The sequence below is a fragment of the Rousettus aegyptiacus genome, unplaced genomic scaffold, assembly GCF_014176215.1.
Source record: "Rousettus aegyptiacus isolate mRouAeg1 unplaced genomic scaffold, mRouAeg1.p scaffold_m13_p_3, whole genome shotgun sequence".
NCBI classification, from domain to species: Eukaryota; Metazoa; Chordata; class Mammalia; order Chiroptera; family Pteropodidae; genus Rousettus; species Rousettus aegyptiacus.
Window position 1 is genome coordinate 145426344 of NW_023416306.1, and position 19652 is coordinate 145445995.

Genomic DNA, 19652 nt, shown 5'->3' on the forward strand with positions numbered 1-19652 from the left:
ATTTTTTCACAAAGGTGTTCAAGGCCTAAATGAAACTCTCACTGCTTCCCACACTTACCTTTTTTACAGAATGAAATAAAGCGACTGTATGACCAACTTACCAAGAATAAAACATCTTTGCAGCAGTCTTTGAATGAGATTAGTGGCCAGAGTATTGAAGAACAGCTTCAGGTAATCAAGTCAAAGTAACTCAAACTGCCCTAACCGGGAGCCAGAGTCTTGTGTGTGAGCTCTGCTTCCGAGCCACTTCCTTTTGTCAGCAGTGGCAAGGCTTGAGCACATTTACAAACGAGGAAAATACTGACCTTTAAAAACACCTCTTAAGTAGTGCTTTATGAAATGTAAATCAAAACAACAAAAGACCGCTGTCAGCTCTCAACTGGGCAAAATTTTAAGTTTGTCCAGTGTTGGTAAGGACGTTGTGAGATAAGAGAGATGATTAGTCTCAGCTTCTAGGGTTCATTGGCTTGACTATGTCAGAATTTTTTATTTTATTTTATTTTATTTTATTTTATTTTATTTTATTTTATTTATATACATATGTGTGTATATGCATATATACACAATATAGATCAAAATTTTGAACACTCTTCAGTCCAACAGCAATTTTGCTTCATTTATTTATTCAGCAAGTATTAATCGAGGACCTACTATGTTCAGGCACTGCTCTGGGTACTAGGTTGCCCTTATCCAAAGGAAATAAGATAAGTGCATAGAGATAAATATGTTTATAAGTATTCAAGGATGGATCTGGCAGTACTGCTTAAATTAAAAACTCTAAATAGCCCAAAAGTCTATTAAGAGCAGAATGTTACTAAAGCAGTGTGCAGACTTACAATGGCATACCATGTGTGTGTTTAAAAGAAGCCAGATATTTGTACTGATTTGAAGAGATACTGATGATCCGATAAGTGAAAAGTGCAAACTGCAGAACAGAATGTGTGCAACTCGGTGAGTTTGAGGATGGGCATGTGTACTTCTACTGGTACATGCTTAGAATGCACTGGTAACGGACTGTCAGGTGTGGATCTCTGGAGTGAGCTGGAGGTGAGGCAGGGGAGGTGGGACTTTTGTTTTTCTCATAATTCTTTACTGCTTAATTTTTAAAAAATGAGTACATACATTTCTCTAATTTATTAAGGGTTTTGCTTTTTTGCATTGTCTCTTTAGAAAGCAGATGCACATACAGTAGAACTGCAGAACTCTGAGGGTCAAGTGGCAAAACTAAGAGCCGAAGGGGAGAGGCTTCATTTACCTTATGCTTTACTCCAAGAGGTTTACAAATTAGAGGTATGTCTGAGCAGAAAACAGTCAATCATAGTGAATTATTATGATTGTAAAGAGTAAGACTTTTTTCTATTCTACCAAGAGTTTAGATTTGTTTTTCATTTGGATTATTTTCATGATTGGATGAAAATGTTTGTGCATACCTGTTCCTTCTTTTCAGGATGTCCTTGACAGTATGTGGGGTATCCTGAGAACCAGGTACTCAGAACTCGGCAGCCCTTTCATCACTGAGAGCCAGCAAGATGCTTTGTTGCAAGGCATGGCGGAACTAGTGAAGATTGGCAAGGAAAAGCTTGCTCGTGACCACTTACAACAAACCAAAAGTAAAGTGGCCTTACAGGCACAAATACAAAATCACAAGGTAAGATACACAGGTCAGATCACCTTTTCATAGACTGTTTTTCTTGAGGTGAACAGAGAGCATCCATTTTCTTCATTGGTGGAATATACATCATTCATTCATTCTTTTAACAAACATCTGTTAGAATGCTCACTGTACCAGGAATCCTGTTGAACTCTAAGAATATGGTTGTGAATGAAAGCAGATACATTTCCTTACTTCATGGAGTTTTCAGTTGATTGAGAAGACATATTTACCAAGGAGTCATTCAGACAAATTTAAAATTTGGAATTCATGCTTTGAGAGCATTCAATAGGGAAAATTGTATTTGGCAACTTAGGTAAGCCTTTCCTGAAAACTGAGATCAAAAGAAATATCTATTTAAATATACTAAAAGTGTATACGTAGTGTAATGTTGCAGTAAACCCTTTAGATTTCCATTCATTTCATTAAAAAACGTCATGATCATCAACTAAAGATACGCAGTAACTTAAGTGCTAATAATAAAAAATGTGTAAGACAAAGTTCTTACCTTCAAAGCCTTTAATAAGTAGACCTTAGTCAGAATTTAAAAGGTAAATACATTTAAAGAATGGAGGGGAAGAGGAGAAAATATCAGTTGATATCTACAGTGTGTTGGCCCTGTTCTGGCTGCTGTTGTAACCCCTTCTATGTATCTATTCTCTTCAAGGAACAGAAGGGATTCGCACAAGTTTCCTCCAAACGGTTAGAGAGGGTAGCTGCCATAATGGAGAAGAACCAAATGAAGGAAAACCTTTCCCTTTAAAAGCTCTTAAAGTGCCATTCTGAGAGCTTTTAGGTACCAGGGTCCCAAAGACCCTGGTAACAAATAATCTTTAGTTAGCTGTCTTATGGAATAGAAGTTTAGAGTCAGAGTTGCAGAACCCCCGGCTGTTGAATGTATGGGCTCCTTGGGCTAACCTATCTTTCCATCATTGTCTTGAAATGAATCAGCTATGTCAGTATCTTTTTTGTAAAGTTTCTTAAACCTCAGAATAACTGATTTAAGAAGGAAATTGAAATTAACTAATAAAATTTGCCCTTTTAAATTGAACTGTTTTGTGGAAAATATTAGGATAGTCTTCATGATTTGTTAAAATTCCATCAAAGACTAAGGTCGATTTTGTTTTATGTTTGACTTTACATGGCTGTCCTGGGATTTTGGATTAAAAAACCCCACAAAATAACAGTATAAAATGTTGAGCTAGCTTGGTCTTTAAAGATTTTCCTGAAGTAGAAATAAATATTAAAACCTCTATTTTACAGCTTTTTTTCCAAAAGCTTGTTGCTGACATGCTGTTGATCCAAACATTCTCCAACAAAATGCTTCCTTCTTTATTACAAAAGAAAGAGTCATTGTGGGCAGAACAAGTAAAAGAAGTTAAATTACTAGAAGAAAAGTCACACCAATGTGGAATAAAGCTACAGAGTTTGTTGCAGGTATTTGCATTAGATAAGCTTTATACTTAAGCTGGGAATTCCAGATTTTCAGCCATGGCTTTAAGATGTCAAAAATAAGTATCTAGTTATGATTAAGCAGTAATTAAATGAGAACTAACAATGAGGATTGTGAGACGCTGTTCTACTTCTGACTGCTACCCCTAAATGAAATACTAGCTGAGGTTTCTTCTATGTAAATTAGGGATGGCACAGCATCTTTCTACCTTTCAGGTTTGTGTGGTACAAATAAAATTGGAAACATGTTGAGATCTTGAATGAGATCGTTTGTATGAAACAATCAGTGGTTCAGAAACTACTCTCTGAAGAAGACAGGCTTAGATGTTCTTTCTGTTGCTGAAGTGGATTGGTGACAGTCTTATCCCAATTCAAAGAAAAAAAGCTTGCATAAAGCTTTCTCAGTTTTAATTTTTTCCCCTTTAATGTTTTAAACACAGTAGATGTTATCACACAAAGGAAATATACAAAAAGCAAAGAAATATTCAACTTAATGTGATGTGATATGATATGGTTTTATTGCATGCTAATAAAATTTTCTAGTTAGTGTGTCAAATTGACATTGATAGTAGTATTTCATTGTATTAAAAGACTTCGTAGTCCCAATGGGTGCCCTGAATAGCCATGTAACCCTCTATTTTAATAGATACGAGAATTAGCACAGTGGTTCTTTTTCCAACAGATAATATTTAGTGTCCATAAGTCTGCCCTGTAGTATGCTGAGACCCTAGAGGTGGACTTCTATGGAGATTTAGGGGAAAGCAATAGTACTCCCCCAAGAAAGGGGTAAGCCCATCACCTCAAACAGTGGTATTATCCTCTAAGCAGCATGGTAGGGTAGTGTTCGGTGGACTGGGGATTCGAGCAGGGAGTTGCAGAAGCAGCCTAACAGGAGTATCTCTTGAGAAAGACTTTAAAAATTAATACTTTGCCTTTCCAAATAAAAAAGAGACTGTTTTATGGCTCTGAGGCCTCTACAGAGGTATATGCTGGAACACATCTTAATCATATTAGTCCCTCCTCAGTTTGATGAGACAAGCATAAAACACTAATGCCAACTGGATTTTTAAAAACCTTCTCTGCAAAGGCAGTACTTATCTTCCCTTAGACACTGAGCTCTTACTAGAGTGAATTAGATCTCTCAGAAGCCCCAGGATTCTGTGCTTTAATTTTGTACAGTCTCAGAGTTCATTTTTATTTTCATGATTAGTTCCAGACAATGACCAAATTAATTTAGAAAAGGGCTCCCACTGGCTTTTATGTTCTCGATTCTCTAGAAATGGGAAGAATTTGATGAAAACTATGCATCACTTGAGAAGGACCTGGAGATTCTTATATCTACATTGCCCTCTGTGAGTTTGGTGGAGGAGACGGAAGAAAGATTAGTGGAAAGGATTTCATTTTACCAGGTACTTTGCTTCCATTTAAGCTGTCAAAGACATGCTCTCCAGCACTTCGTGTTTTTTATTCTGTTGTGACTATACTGATTGACTTTGAAGATAAATGATTTGAATTAAAATGAAATACTGTTTATCACACTACTGACGTGGACATATTGGGGCAGACTACAGATTTGATCATGAGTTCCTCAGCATAACCACGTATCTGCCTTGGAGTCAAGGACCTTGGTTTGTGTCCTGGCTCTCACTTTCACTCTGTCATCTTCCATGTCTTTAAGCCTCAGTTTCTTTATCTGTAGAATACAGATAGTTAAGCTGGTTCTATCTGTCTCAGGAGGCAGATATCAGTGGTTATGGAAATAAGCTAAAGTATAGAAAGAACTTTGCAAACCATGGGCCTCTAAACGTATATTTAGTTTTATTACTACAGTGAAGCTCTGGCTGGACATAGCCCATATGAGATAGACGATAATCTCCTACCTGTTACAAGCATCATAAGACTTCACATTTTAAAAATTATACAACTTATTATTGTCAAAGTCTCCATGTCTCAGATTTCAGTAGCACAGAAAAAACCTTTAAATGACTTTCAAGTGGCATTGAGAACATGACCAAGATAAAAATGAATTTTAAACCTTCTCAACAGAAACTGAAAATACTCAGTTTTGAGTTTAGAATAAATATAATGAGAAGCTGAATTATGTGGCTAGAGGTTGCTATCAACTGTCAACTTTAAAACTTCAAAAGGAAATTCATTGCCTGAATAGTCTAGATGGAAAATGAAAGCATGAAATACTTGGCAAGGCCCTGCCATTCCTTGGAGACATTTAAGCTCCTATAAGGAACATTTTCCAGAAGACCTTGGAACACAGTAGTTATGCTCTCTAAATGCCTAGAAAGCTACAATGATCTTTTTGCCATCTTGTTTTATTGAGCCTGACTCTAAGGCAGAGGTCCCTAACCTTTTTGGCACCAGGGACTAGTGTTCTTATGAGAATCTAATGCCCGATGATCTGAGATGGAGCTGAGGTGGTGATGCTAGCCCTAGGGAGCATCTGCAAATACAGACGAAGCTTCATTCTCCCTCCACGCACCTCTTGCTGTGCGGCCCAGTTCCTAACAGGCCACGGACTCAGTATTGGTCTGAGGCCCGGGGCTTGGGGACTCCTGTTCTAAGGTAAATCTCAATTCTCTGGGGTCAGGAAGCTGGTAATTTTTAAAAAGGCTTAAGTTAACTGGAAAACAGTGAAAGTTCTATTTTGATAGTAATATATTTTTAAAGATTAAGTAACTGTCAGGATAAGTGACATTGGCTGAACCCAATCATGGAAGATAATTGCCTTTAGTCAGAGTTCTCTTCAGGGGGTCATTGTATTCAGTTTTGAAGAATTTTATTCTTCTCATGAAGTTTTGTTAACAATGTGCTCTCTGCTTTAATTCATTCTCCTGAACTCCTCTTCCTTTCTCCGTACTGAATTCTTACATTTAGAGGACTCTTCAAATAAATTTTGCCTCCTGTTTGGGTCTAAAGGATAATAAATGCTTTCTTATTTACGCCTTTCATAACTAAGTTGCAATATAGAATGCTTACAGGGGCCAGGCAGGAGAACAGAAAAAGGGACGCTGACTGGGTCTACAGTGAGAGAACGGTGGTGGGGACTGGGGTGGAGGGGAACCAGAGAGAGCTGCTCGGTCCCAGCCCATCTTTGCCCCCTGAGAATGCAGACCCAGATGGCTAGCTCCAGTTTTCCCTGAGTCACAGGAAATCCTGATTTCTGTGTAAAATTTCCTGTCTTTCAAAATAATCTCCAGGTCACACAAAACCTGTCTGCAGGCTAACTACGCCCTGTAGATTGCCAGCTTTTTTGTTTGTTTGTTTTTAGACGGAGGAATGAACTCTCAGATCTAAATCTGTGGATTGTTTTCTGTTTGCATGTGTAAGTCCATAGAGCTGAACCTGAGCCATAGAAATATAGTAGTTGGAGCCCTCATTGTGAAAGGCGATGGATGAGCCATTAACCATGTTTGTCCAGCCAGACTGCAAGAGTCTTGAGGGTTAGAAAAGTGGTAATGTTTCTTCGGTAGTCTTTACGGTAGATATTTAATGAAGAATTTGTGAATATATTGGCCATTTTCATTTTTAAATAATTCCTTCTGTGACCTTTATTAGCAAATAAAAAGAAACATCGATGAGAAGCATGCCCGACTTTACCAGACTCTGAATGAAGGCAAGCAGCTGGTGGGATCCGTGAATTGTCGTGAACTAGAGGGCCAGATTGCAAAACTAGAAGAGCAGTGGTTGTCCCTAAACAAAAAAATTGATCACGAACTACACAGACTACAAACACTTCTCAGGCATCTGCTCAGGTATGTTTTCTTAGGGATTGATGGGCATCAAATGTGATGTGGAGAAAGACCTCAGAGAGATTCTATAGTCAACCGAGTTTTAACGTGGCCCTCTGACTGTGTGGTTTTATTTTGACAATCTGAGGCAGTTGGGCCCCTCTTCTTGGCCAAGTAGAATCTAGTCTCTGATACTGGTTTGCTAGACTCAGGATAATATATAATCAGTTCTGTGGAAACTAGGAATTATGTTATAAAATTATGCATGTTATCTTTATGCCATGATGTTGCTCTCTTACTCCCCTCAAAAAGTTTTAAAATTTAAAAATATTTAATATTTTCAGCTGACAGAATAGTTAGAAAAAGTCTTTGGAGTTCTTCAGAGATTTTTTCTTAGTTGATCTAATTTTGAACTCCTCAAGGAAGGTACAGAATAAAAACATAGAATGTTTAAACTGATTGTCATCCCTGTCTCTTAGGGGGCTGTCTTAATCCAAAGAAGTTTAAAAGTTAAACTAGGGACAGCATTTTATTTGGATATTTTTATCATGTCAAGTAAATATGTTGGCATCTAACCATTAGCACTTTGAGCTGATTATATTTTTATTATGAACAAATCTAAAAGAAGACATTTGATGGATAAAAATAATCTCTCTCCATGCCCGTTGGTTCACTTATGTATAGCTTTGATTAAAAAAAAAATATCTTAAAGGGTATTTTAGACTTTAAAATGTCACTTTGTTCTTGATTAGTCATAAGTCATAGACAATGGCAGGAGAATCGTATCTAGTACATGGAATAAAACAGGTTGCAATCCTTAAAAACACCATGATTTTCTGGATAATAGGGCTGATCAACACAGGAAAACATACAGTAAAATAAGAAAATCTGCTGGTGATTCATAACCCCAATCGAGCACATTTCTAACTTCCTTTCTCCCGCATTTTGGTCCTATTAGTTATAACAGAGATTCGGATCAGTTAACCAAGTGGTTGGAATCTTCCCAGCAAACTCTGAACTACTGGAAAGAACAGTCCCTCAATGTGTCTCAGGACTTGGATACAATCAGAAGCAACATAGACAAATTTTTTGTAAGTCGTAATGGAATATGCTCATAATCATCAGTCAGAAATAAATACCAGGAAAACGATATGATAGGCTGGCTCCCTGGTCATTTATGGATAAAGAATAATACTTGGACTAATATAGCTGCATTCTCCAAACCGTTACTTTATACCATCCATTTATACAGTTATAGTAATGATAAAGTATATTTTTAATTGACCCTATGAAATGTATGTAAATTTAAAACTTTTTCTGACAGCAGGCATGTTTTACAAATGCAGAAGAAAAACCTCATGGGACTATTCATAAATATTAAAGTTATATAAACTATCATATGCAGAAATGATTTTTCTCTTAAAGTGTTCTATTGTTTTGAGATTTTTTTCTTCAAGGGAAGTATAACTCTTGTATTATAAATGATACTTTTGAGACCCTTTAGTCTTTTCCCTCAGTCTTTTCTCTTACCATTTTTTATATATGGTGCTGTGATTCTCACTTTGGTATTAAAATGTAGATATTTTAAAATATACTTTAGAAAACCCATAAGTACACAGGAAAGATTTGAAATATTTTAGTTAAAATATGTCCCCATTTACTTCATTTAATGTGAGCTTCATGTTGTGTTTCATAGTTTTTGAAAATTGAAACCTTGATTTGTCTGTTTTTAAAATATTAATCCACTAGATGATAAGCCACCCAGGGGGCAGGAATCCCATCTCTTTTGTTCCCCACCATATATCTAAGGCTTGGAACAGTGCCTCGCACTTAGGAAAAAGTGTGTGTGTGTGTGTGTGTGTGTGTGTATGCGCGTGTGTGCATGTATGCATTACACATTCACATACAGATATTTACTATTTGAATTCAGTTATTTTGTTTGGACTCTAACAGTAATTCTGACTCTTAGTTACTGTGCTATATTTAAATGTTAACAGTTTCTAAATTTTAAAACTGTTTCCTGTAGGACTTTTCGAAGGAACTTGATGAAAAGTCCTCCTTAAAGACGGCGGTCATAAGTACCGGGAACCAACTTCTTCACCTGAAAGGAGCTGATACAGCTACACTGAGAGCTTCTTTAGCACAATTTGAACGACAGTGGACAATACTTATAATTCAACTTCCAGATATTCAAGAGAAACTTCACCAGGTACGATAAGCACTTCAAGACCCAGTATTTGAATTAGCATTCACTTGTTAGCTCACAACTATTTTTAAATTATTTCTTTGACTCAATAATTTTCATTGACACTACCTATTTTTCTCTGGCACCACTGAATATAGGTCTTAATTACTGGACTCTCCTCCAATGAGATCTTTCTTGAGAGAGAAATCAGGCTTAATTACTTTATTTCCCAATTTATCAGCACTACCGCATTAGTTTATGTGAAGGTTATTGTCATTGTTTTGAGGTCGCTTATTCTAAGCTTGAATGCTGGGTTTGTTTTTGTGAGTAACCTGCATAATTATCTAGCAAGGCCTTTTATCAAATCAGATATCATCTTAAGTGATGCCCTGATTCATTTTGTTAACTGAAGGTAATTAAATGGAAATTATTTTGTTCTCGCAGCTTCAGATGGAGAAATTGCCATCTCGTAAAGCAATCACAGAGATGATTAGCTGGATGAACAACGTGGAACATCAAACTGCAGATGAAGACTCTGAACTTTCACTGAGTTCTGCATCTCAAGTTAAAAATCTCCTTCAGAAATATAAGGTAATTATATAAAAAGAGCTAGAGGCTTTTTCACTAAGTAAGTAGGCAAGTCAATTAGAGAGGAAATACTGAACAAAGAGACATATAGGATATAATTTAGAAAAATTAGTCCTAGGTGTGGGGAATGGGATGGTGGATGATTCTCGAGAGAGAAGTTGGTATACTCGCTCTTATTCTGCTTAAATTCCTGCAGTAGCTCTCATCACCACTGGACAGAACCCAAGCTTATAAGTGGTTCTGGCCCCACTCTACCTCTCCACCCTCATCTTTTCGTTCTCCCGTTGCAAACCCTGGACTCTGCTTGAACAAAATGATTTACGGTCCCTCGACTGCTTCTGGTGATCTCCCTCTTCGTGCTTTTTGTACATGCCGTACCTTTGGCCTAGAATTCCAGTGCTCCACTTTTAGCTATAGAAATCTTCTTAGCCTTCAACAGTCAGCTCAAGTATCTTCTCATTTGGAAATCTACCCCTGTCTCTCCCAGCCAGATTAGTTTACTTTCTGGAATTAGGTTTCTCCATTGCGCTATCAATAGTTGCTATCACATGGTATTATAATTTGCTTGTTTGCCTCTCTCCTCACCTTAACTTAGTTTCTTGAGAGCAGGCGCTATCCTTCATCTATATGAAATAGCACACCTAGCCCAATACCTGGCAGCCAATGTTAAGTAAATGTTCTTTGAATAAGAGAATGCATAAGAAAAAGTTGATATAGTTCATATCCTACAAATAGATAAGAATGGGGCCTTCTCCATGATATTGGACTTCAAGTAGATTTAAGTAATATTGAATAAGCTGCACACAAACACTTGCTGCGTGCCAGGCATTGTGTTCGCCTCTAGGGACACAGGTGAATGAAGACCCTGGTCATTTTTTTCAAACACCTCACAGGCTGATAGATTGAGCCTCTGGTAGGCAGAAGATGAATAGCTTAATCACAAAGCATGATGTTAGCAAGGATTTTATTGTCATATTCTGTCACATCCTAACGTTGGTTAGTAGTGGCACCTTTATAGAATCCACATGTATGTATTCTCGTAGGCCCTAGTAACCTGGCACATACCTCACGGCTTTCCCCCTTGGATATCTCCAAAGGACGTGCTAGAGTTTGCCAGGGTAAATCCAGCAAGTAACAGGTTTGACAGAAGTGTGCTTGACTGGGGATGGGTTTAGGATTGCTGTAGAACTTAAACTGGGTAGCCTAGATTGTCCCCACAGGAATAGAGAAGCTGCCTAAACTGGTAAAGTTCTTTAAAGGTATCCTGGGTTTTCTGGGAGTCTTAACTTCAGATTTCTCATCCCATTATTTCTGTTAGCCCCCAGGATGGCTCTGAATTCCAATGTAGCTCTTAGGTGGCCTCTCACAGGAACCCTCCTTCAGCCCCTGGGTCCTGAATTTGTTCAGATGATGTAGCTACCAGTACATGGTGCTGCCTTTGACTTTTTAGTCTCCTTGAAAGTGGTGAGTCTCTGTGTTCCCAGGAATGTGGAATTTCCAAAACTACTCTTCACTCCAATAAAGCAGGCATCTGGTGAGGTCAGAGAAGGTAGAACATAACTCCTTACAGGTGCCTCCTGACCGGTGCACCTTGATTAATGGATGGGAGCTTGGCGCCCCCTGGAGTGCACCAAAGGGGACCTCTAGTTTTCCTACTTCAATTCAGGCTTTGGTCGTTTAATTTTGTTTTGTTTTGTTTTAGGAGTTTAGAATGGAAATGGACTATAAACAATGGATAGTTGACTTTGTTAACCAGTCATTACTTCAGTTAAGCACCTGCGATGTAGAAAGTAAGCGCTATGAAAGGACGGAGTTTGCAGAGCACCTGGGAGAGATGAACCGCCAATGGCACCGGGTACATGGAATGCTGAATAGAAAGGTGTGCTTATGTGTCACAATGTGATGTATGATTTGGCCTTTGCAAAATACCACTTTCTGAAAAATCTTAAAAGACATATCGTTAATTTACAGTTAAGCCTAGTAATCATCTCAATTATAGCCCTTTTATAAATCCTGTGTTTAAGCATTCTCCATTAGAGTATGAAAATAGTTCTTATGTTCCTTTTATAGATTTCTTATATAGGCTTCTTTTATAGATTTTTAGATTTCTTGGTGAGAAATTGAGCTAGGCAAATGAGAAGGAGAAATTTTATTTACGATATCGAGTGTTATGTGAGGCTACTAAATGGTCAGATTTTGACACTTTCTGTGAAAGTAAATGTTCAAAAGGAGCAAGATATTTCAGCTTTGAAAAGATTATAAAAGGAAGAAAAATGTGGCCTTTCGGTAGTTTTTCCATAACTCTGAAAAGATTAAAGTGATTTATTCATGGAAAAATATTTAATATTTATATATAATTGATAGTGACAATTGGTTGATTTCTTTATTGTGTAGAGAATGCATACAATTGGATTTATAGACAATTCACAAAGAAAATTATTAACAAACATGGAAAGATTACAACTTCAGTTATCGGATATTAAAAATAAACATTAATGGAATATTACACACTTATTAATACATTGCACATAATGGCTTAAATATTACTCTTTTGGAAGGCATTCTGAAAATTTCAAGAATCATAATAATCATCTAATCTCATAACCTAGCAGTGTACCTCTTATACATTTATCTACAGTAAATATTTTTTAAAAAGGAAAAGATATGTGCACAGTGTTCAATTCACAATTCCTTGTACTGGTGAAAGTAGACTACCTTAATTTTTAACTACAGAGGAATAATTAAGATATACTGTATCACTTGGCGAAATATTGGGCAGCCTTTTAAGTTAATATACAGCATGTATCATGATACAGCAAATGCCTATGACATTGGAAAATGAATAGAACTTTACATACTCTAGGTATGTATGTATATGTAAGTATATAGTGTTAGCAGCATGAATTCATTTTGTTCAGATATTACGGAATTCCAAAACAGCCACCTTTCTTAGCAGATTAGCTTTCATTTCAAATGTTAGATTTTTTAAAAAAGGGATTTAATTCTATTTCCTGATTTATGAATGTTTATTCCAAAAGTTATTGAGAAATCTTATGAAAAATATTAGAAATATTTTGAGAAGAAACAAAATTATCTTATTTAAAATATTATATCATGACATTTACATTTTAAAGCACATGTTTAAAACAAATTTTTATTTTCTTATTCCTAACTTGTAGATACAACATTTAGAACAACTTTTGGAAAGTATCACTGAGAATGAAAACAAAATACAGATTTTGAACAACTGGATGGAGGCGCAAGAGGAGAGACTGAAAACTTTACAAAAACCTGAAAGTGTTATCTCGGTACAGAAGATGCTCCTGGATTGTCAGGTGAGAAGACACACAACACCTGTTCAGTGCAACTTGGTCAGGCTTCTTAGTCATAACTCATGCCCCAGGGAGTAGGGCAAGCTATGGTAGTTTCCGGGGACTCCCCTGCAAGCCCCCATGTACTTCCTTTCTTTCGTCAAATAGATAATTACCTATGGGTTTTACTAAATTGCAAAATGTCATTTTTTTATGATAATAGGACAATGTATTTTCATGGTTATTGTTTTTGAGGTTTGAATGTTACTCCTGGAAGAAATGCTAAAAGGGAATTTTGAATTAGGTGTTAACAATTTTTGTTTTTTAAAAAGATTTTTATCAAACAGTCACAAAATTACTCTGGAGTTTCAGTGATTGAGCCTTTCATTCTGTTTCTCCAAAGGAAAGTGATTTTTTTTTTCTGAAAGGGCTGCTTATCCTTTGGAACAGCCGTCTGGATCACATCTGGGCTTGAGGGTTTTGATTGTGCCTTCTTGTTTAGCTGTCATTTACCAGGTTGTTTAGTCTTTGAGGTGCCTGCACCCAAATGTAGGTCAGTCCTCCTTACACACTGCCCTAATTGTGTCACTCTACTGAAAACACTTCAGCTGTTCCTGTGGCTGCAGATCCCAGGTTATGCTGCTTCTGTACCCACTACGTGCAGGTGCGGCACTACTCGCAGTTGGGGTGGAAAGTCATGTCACATCCCAATTCTTCTTAGAAGGTTATAGAATAATACTGTACATGACATGTGAGCAGCAACACCGCCGTATGAGAGTTTTTCAAATGGTCATATCCTGTTTCTAACTACCCGCCAGCTGCTTGCACTTTAGAATTCTTCCAGCCACCTCAGATCCAACATACCTCCTGACGAGAAGCCTGCATCCCTCTGCTTAGTCTTACACTACCCTCCAACAGGTCACCCTGTTTCACTTGAGTTCTAAGTTATGCACAACATGAGGTGTTTTCATTACTGGGGTCTTTCATGTCAAATGAAAAAAATGTGAACTTGAGAATTTGATGACTCAATACCTAGTTAGACAGCCAGTACAGGCCAGACATGGAACGGGGACTCTTTTTACTATACCATGATGATAAGGACTTGCTACCTAGACTCTTCTAAAATCTAGATCTTTGAATAATTGAAATTATTGTAAAACTTTATATTGTAATAATGTAAATTTATATTGTCATAATTCATTATAAAAACTGAATTAAGAATGCTATGGTTAATGTCTTTGGTGTAATTTATTTAATTATATACTCTAATGTCATTTTTACTTGAAAAGAGCAAACTCCTATCTCGTACACCTTATTGTGTTGTGATATTATGCGTATGAAAACTTTTCTTTTTCTCTTCCAGGATATAGAAAATCAACTTGCAATTAAATCCAAAGCGCTGGATGAGTTGAGACAAAGTTACCTGACTTTGGAGAGTGGGACAATGCCATTGTTAGAAGAGACAGCATCCAAAATTGATGGGTTATTTCAAAAGAGGAGCAGTATTGTCAACCAGGTACTAGAATTCATTTGAAGTACACTATTTCTCTTCTCATATCCGCCTTTTATCTTACTGGTTGATGTTTAATCGTGGAGACTTGCTCCATACCAAAAGCTGAAAAACTGCTGAGAAAAGTACAGAAGTGTAGTAGAGAAAAGCATTTCAAATACCTTTTTTTTGCACTGGATGACTAGAAGAGAAGCTACCGATTCCAAAATCATTGGCAGCTTAGAAATCCCCTTGGTTATCTTTGTTTTGTCTGATGTACTCACACAGACAAAAATGTCTCCATCCCCCAACAGAGCATCTGGCATTGTTTCCTGGCCAGATTCACAGGAGAAGCTGTGAAGAAGCCGCTCAGATTCCCCCTAGCCATGGACATGCTTCAGAGAGAGATTGATCCTGTCTCTTGTGGCCTTTATTAAGCCAGGAGCATGGCCAGCATAGGGAGAAATTGCAAACTTGACATTTCCCCACATACCATGAACAAAAATTAACTCAAAATGGATCAAAGTTGTAAATGTCAGAGCTAAAATACAAAACTTAGAAGAAAACATAGGTGTAAATCTTCATGACTTTGGACTAGGTAACGGTTTCCTAGACAGGACACCAAAAGCACTAGCAACCAAAGAAAAGATTGGTAAATTGGACTGCATCAAAATTAAACACTTGTGTTTCAGAGAACACTATCAAAAAGTTAAGAACATGAACCACAGAATGAGAAAATATTTGCAAATTATGTCTGATAAGAGTTACATCTGGAATATGTAAGGAATTATAACTTAATAATAGAAAGGCAAATAGCCAAATGAAAACATGAACAAATGAGCTGCACATTTCTCTAAAGAAGATGTACAAATGGCCAATAAGTACATGAAAATATGTTCAATATCACTGAACATCAAGGAAATGTAATTTGAAACCACAATGAAATACCATTTTATATTTACTGGGATAGCTATGATAAAAAGCAAGACTATAACAAGTATTATCAAACGATGTGGAGAAATTAAAACCCTCATACACTGATGGTGAATGTAAAATTGTGCAGCTGCTTTGGAAGACAGTCTGGCAGTTCCTCAAATGGTTATGCATAGAGTTATATGACTCAACAATTCCACTTCTAGGTATCTACCCGAGAGAAATGAAAACATGTCTGCACCAAAAATGTATACACATATGTTCATAGCATGTGATTCATGACCACTAAAATGTCTATCAGCTGATAAATGGAGATATATATATACACATATATATACACATATATATGCATATATATTTGTGTGTGTGTGTGTGTGTATAAATGATATGATGGAATGTTACTCAGCCATGAAAATGAAGTACTGACATATGCTACAACACTGAAGACCTTGAAAACATGCTAAGTGAAAGAAGCCAGTCACAAAAGCCCACATATTGTATGATTGTATTTATGCAAAATATCCAGAATTGGCAAATCTGTAGAGTAGAAAGTAGATTAGTGTCTGGGGAGGGTTAGGGGAATAATGAGGAGTGACTGACTGCTAATGGATATGGGGTTTCTTTTTGGGAGTGATGAAGATATTCTAAAATTAATTATGAGGATTTTACACTCTAAAGAGGTAAATAATATAGTGTGTGAATTATATCTCAGTAAAGCTTTTTTTTTTTTTTTTAAATACAGAGGACGTGCGACCTAGATTATCGATCTATAAGCTCTCCAAAGTCAATAGAGCCTAGTGTTAAAGAGCAAGGGCTTTGCATTCTCTGCCTAAAGAACAGTCCCAGCAGCACCATTTTCTGCCTGTGTCCTAGGGCAGGTTCTCAACGTCTCTAAGCCTCAATTTCCTAGTCTGTAAAATGGGGCTAATACCTACTTTCTACCTTCGTAGCGTGGCCTGTGCAGCACTCAGTGAATGCTGCCCAACTGGATGATTCTACTTTAACATTTCGAAAATGTTCCCGCTTGTTTCTGGTATACTAAATTTTGCTTAATGATTTTCTATCCTTTCCCTCAAACCACATGTGCCATTTCTTCTCTGTGAAGCTATAATATTTATTCTAAGCGGTTTACCCTTAAGAGCACCAGAAATTACACAGACTTTATGTGTGGAAGCCAACAAGGCCGTATGCGGCCTGAACCCTGGCAGTGCCTTGTGTGTCATGTGCCCATAGGCACTTGTGTATCTGAATCATCCTGCCACCCAGATAGGTCCCAGCTTTGGAGAGGTGCATGTATAAGGAGTTCCCTGTCTGCCTCCCTTTTTTTCCTTTCTATTACTCTTTCTTGATGATTCTGGTGGTTTTTCTGAGCCCTCCAGCCCTTATAAAGACACTTGGTCCACTTAACCGCCAATGTGAGACTAACATTTTTAGCATCCCCTGTCGTCTTTCATTGATCCCTGTTCGTGACAGGGTTTGAGGAAGCCTCCCTATCGCTGTGGAGAACAGAGGGCCTGAATGCAGGTCTGTGTGGCTACATCTGAAATTCGAGATCGTACTGCAAATAAAGATATCCAGTTGAGCCAATTTTATGATCACACTTTGTTTCTACTCTGATACTAATTTTAAATAGTTATATAATTCCCACCATAAAACTTACCCTTTTGAATATGCAGTTCAGTGATTTTTAGTATATTCGGAAATTTGCAACCGTCACTATTATTCTAGAACATTTTTGTCACCTCAGAAAGAAACCCGCACACCCATTAGCAGTCAACTCTCCATTCCTCTCTTACCCTAGTCCTTGGAAACCACTAATTTACTGTCTCTCTTTGGATTTGCCTGTTTAGGGCATTTTGTATTAATGGAATCATACAATATGTAGTCTTTTGCATCTGGGTACCTTTGCTTAGCATGTTTTCAAGAATACTAATATAGCATGTATTAGATCTGCATTTATTAGATCTTCATTTCTTTTCATGTGCATAATATTCCATTGTGTGGATTTACCACATTTAGTTTGTCCATTGATGGACATTTGGGTTGTTTTCACTTTTAGCCTATTATGAATTGTGCTGCTGTGAACATTTGTATACATGTTTTTGTGTAAACATATGATTTCAGTTCTTTTTTTTTAGGCGAGGCAACCCTTGGCTGACCTCACACATTGCAAGGACCTTGTCAGCTTACAATTCCTTATTTTTTATTTTTTACGCCTACAGCACCTGGTCTTACTAGGCGGTCTCCCATCCTAGGTGGCCTGACTCTGGTTAGCTTCCGACATCAGACGGTATCAGGTTTGCTCAGGGTGGCATGGCTGTAGACTGATTTCAGTTCTTGGAGTAGAATTGTCTGGTCATATAATCACTCTATATTTAACTTTTCGAAGAGATGCTTGTTTTCTTTCTACAGCAGCTGCACCATTTTACATTCCTACCAGCAATCTCTGAGGGTACCAACTTTCGTACACTCTTGGCAACACTTGTTATTATCCGACTTTGAATATAGCCATCCTAGTTGATGTGAAGTAATATCTCATGGTTTAGATTTACATTTCTCTAATGACTGGATGTTGAGCATTTTTTCATGTGATTATTGCCTATTCGTACATGCTTTTTAAAGAAATTCAAATCCTTTGTCCATTTTTAGTTTAGTTATTTATCTTTTTATTGAGTTATAAGTATTCTTTATATAATATGTATAAAAATATATATTCTCAATTGTATCTGAGATCATTAAAAGTTTCAATCTCTTTTCTTTAATGATCATCAATACCTATTAACGATCAAAATATGCCCACCATTGCATCTCCTCCTGCTTGACATTTGCCTGTCATTTGGCCAGACATGTTTCTATCCAGCTTATGCTTGTTCTCTAGTAATCAGACAAAAGTGCCATGTACAGGTAACATTTTACATTTATAATGATTTACAGTTTTCAGAACATTTTCACCAACTATTTTATTTATCTGTCGTGTACATGAGAAAACAAGCTCAAGGGATAAATAACTTGCCCAGTGTCAGAAAGCTAATACTGTGAAGCATACACTAGCAGACTCTGATTCCTCACCCAGTGTTCTTTCTTTCCCTGGGCTTTCCCTGCTAGGCTGAACTCTCTCCATGCTGATCCTTCTGGTCTCAGGGTTCGTTTCCATTTTCCTATTCTAAAACTTAGCTTTCTCTAATAGTTTTTGTTCATTGGCCTACTCTTTCCACCTTCAGTTAATCGCGGAAGCTCCTCCAGTACCCTCAAATTGAAATGCCTAACCTGGATACAATGTCAGAGTCCTTAGAAAGATTTAAAAAAAAAAAAAAGAGAGAGAGAGCCTCTTCTCAATGATTTTCTAAATATGTCTCTATCTTTTCATATAGGTCAATGAGTTCAAAACCTCCTTGCAGTTCGTTTTACAGGAGTGGAAGATTTATGATAAACTCTATGATGATGTAAATATGATGACAATTAGATTCTGGTACTGCATGGAACACAGCAAGCCTGTAGTTTTATCATTGGAGGCCTTGAGATGCCAGGTGCAGAACCTTCAGGTAAATGAACCCAATCTTGACACAGTGCCTTATTGACAGAAAATCTCCAATGGAAGCATAGTAGTGGACACAGTTGCTTTTGTGCTTTCGTCAGTACACGAAACAGTACTTTAAAAGCAGCCTCAAAAGTACAACTGGAAATTTCAGAATGAATCACATGAACTAAGTGAATGAAACTCTGTGAAAGTTTACATCGAATTTTTCATTTTTAATGTCTACATTATTTCACAATTAAAACGTTTTGGATTTTGGTGAGGTTTTTTTAAGTACGCTTTTTTACAAAATGAAAGAATGCATTCTCAGTTGATTTCTTCTTCACATTTCTCATCATTTATCCCATTCCTATCAATGTTTGGATGTTATTTTTGTGATGTGCAGCAAGTCTTGAAAAGCTGCTGCCTTCTTTGGAAGTAGCAGGCCATTCTGAAACTAACGTTCCTGCTCTGTTCTCTTAGTCTCTCCAAGATGAAGCTGAGAGCAGTGAAGGGAGTTGGCAGAAACTCCAGGAGGTTATTGGAAAACTCAAGGATTACTGCCCCTCAGTTGCCAAAATAATCGAAGAGAAATGCCAAGATACTCACATAAGGTATGCATTAAGATACAATTTGAATAATAGATCAGATATCTTAATAACTTGGGGGTAAGTGAAGTGTCGTGGGCCTTGGAAAGCCTTATCTTCTTAGTCATCTGAGATGACGAGTTTCATATTGTTCTCATTTCTGTTTTGAAGATCTAGTTCATGTATGATTTGATGTTAT

The 19652-nt window shown here is 37.1% G+C and overlaps 1 protein-coding gene across 17 annotated transcripts in view; it reads left to right on the forward strand.

The window, feature by feature from the left end:
- The window catches only part of SYNE2 (spectrin repeat containing nuclear envelope protein 2), a 272956-nt gene that overhangs the window by 198495 nt on the left and 54809 nt on the right, over positions 1–19652 (forward strand). For all 17 annotated transcript variants that reach the window (XM_036238293.1, XM_036238291.1, XM_036238296.1 and 14 more), the window contains 14 exons: positions 70–171; positions 1171–1290; positions 1448–1648; positions 2915–3088; positions 4381–4512; positions 6674–6870; positions 7805–7937; positions 8873–9055; positions 9476–9622; positions 11322–11498; positions 12799–12954; positions 14294–14446; positions 18724–18894; positions 19350–19480. In XM_036238293.1, the coding sequence (XP_036094186.1) occupies positions 70–171; positions 1171–1290; positions 1448–1648; positions 2915–3088; positions 4381–4512; positions 6674–6870; positions 7805–7937; positions 8873–9055; positions 9476–9622; positions 11322–11498; positions 12799–12954; positions 14294–14446; positions 18724–18894; positions 19350–19480 (2177 nt within the window). The remainder of the gene's footprint in view (positions 1–69; positions 172–1170; positions 1291–1447; positions 1649–2914; positions 3089–4380; positions 4513–6673; positions 6871–7804; positions 7938–8872; positions 9056–9475; positions 9623–11321; positions 11499–12798; positions 12955–14293; positions 14447–18723; positions 18895–19349; positions 19481–19652) is intronic.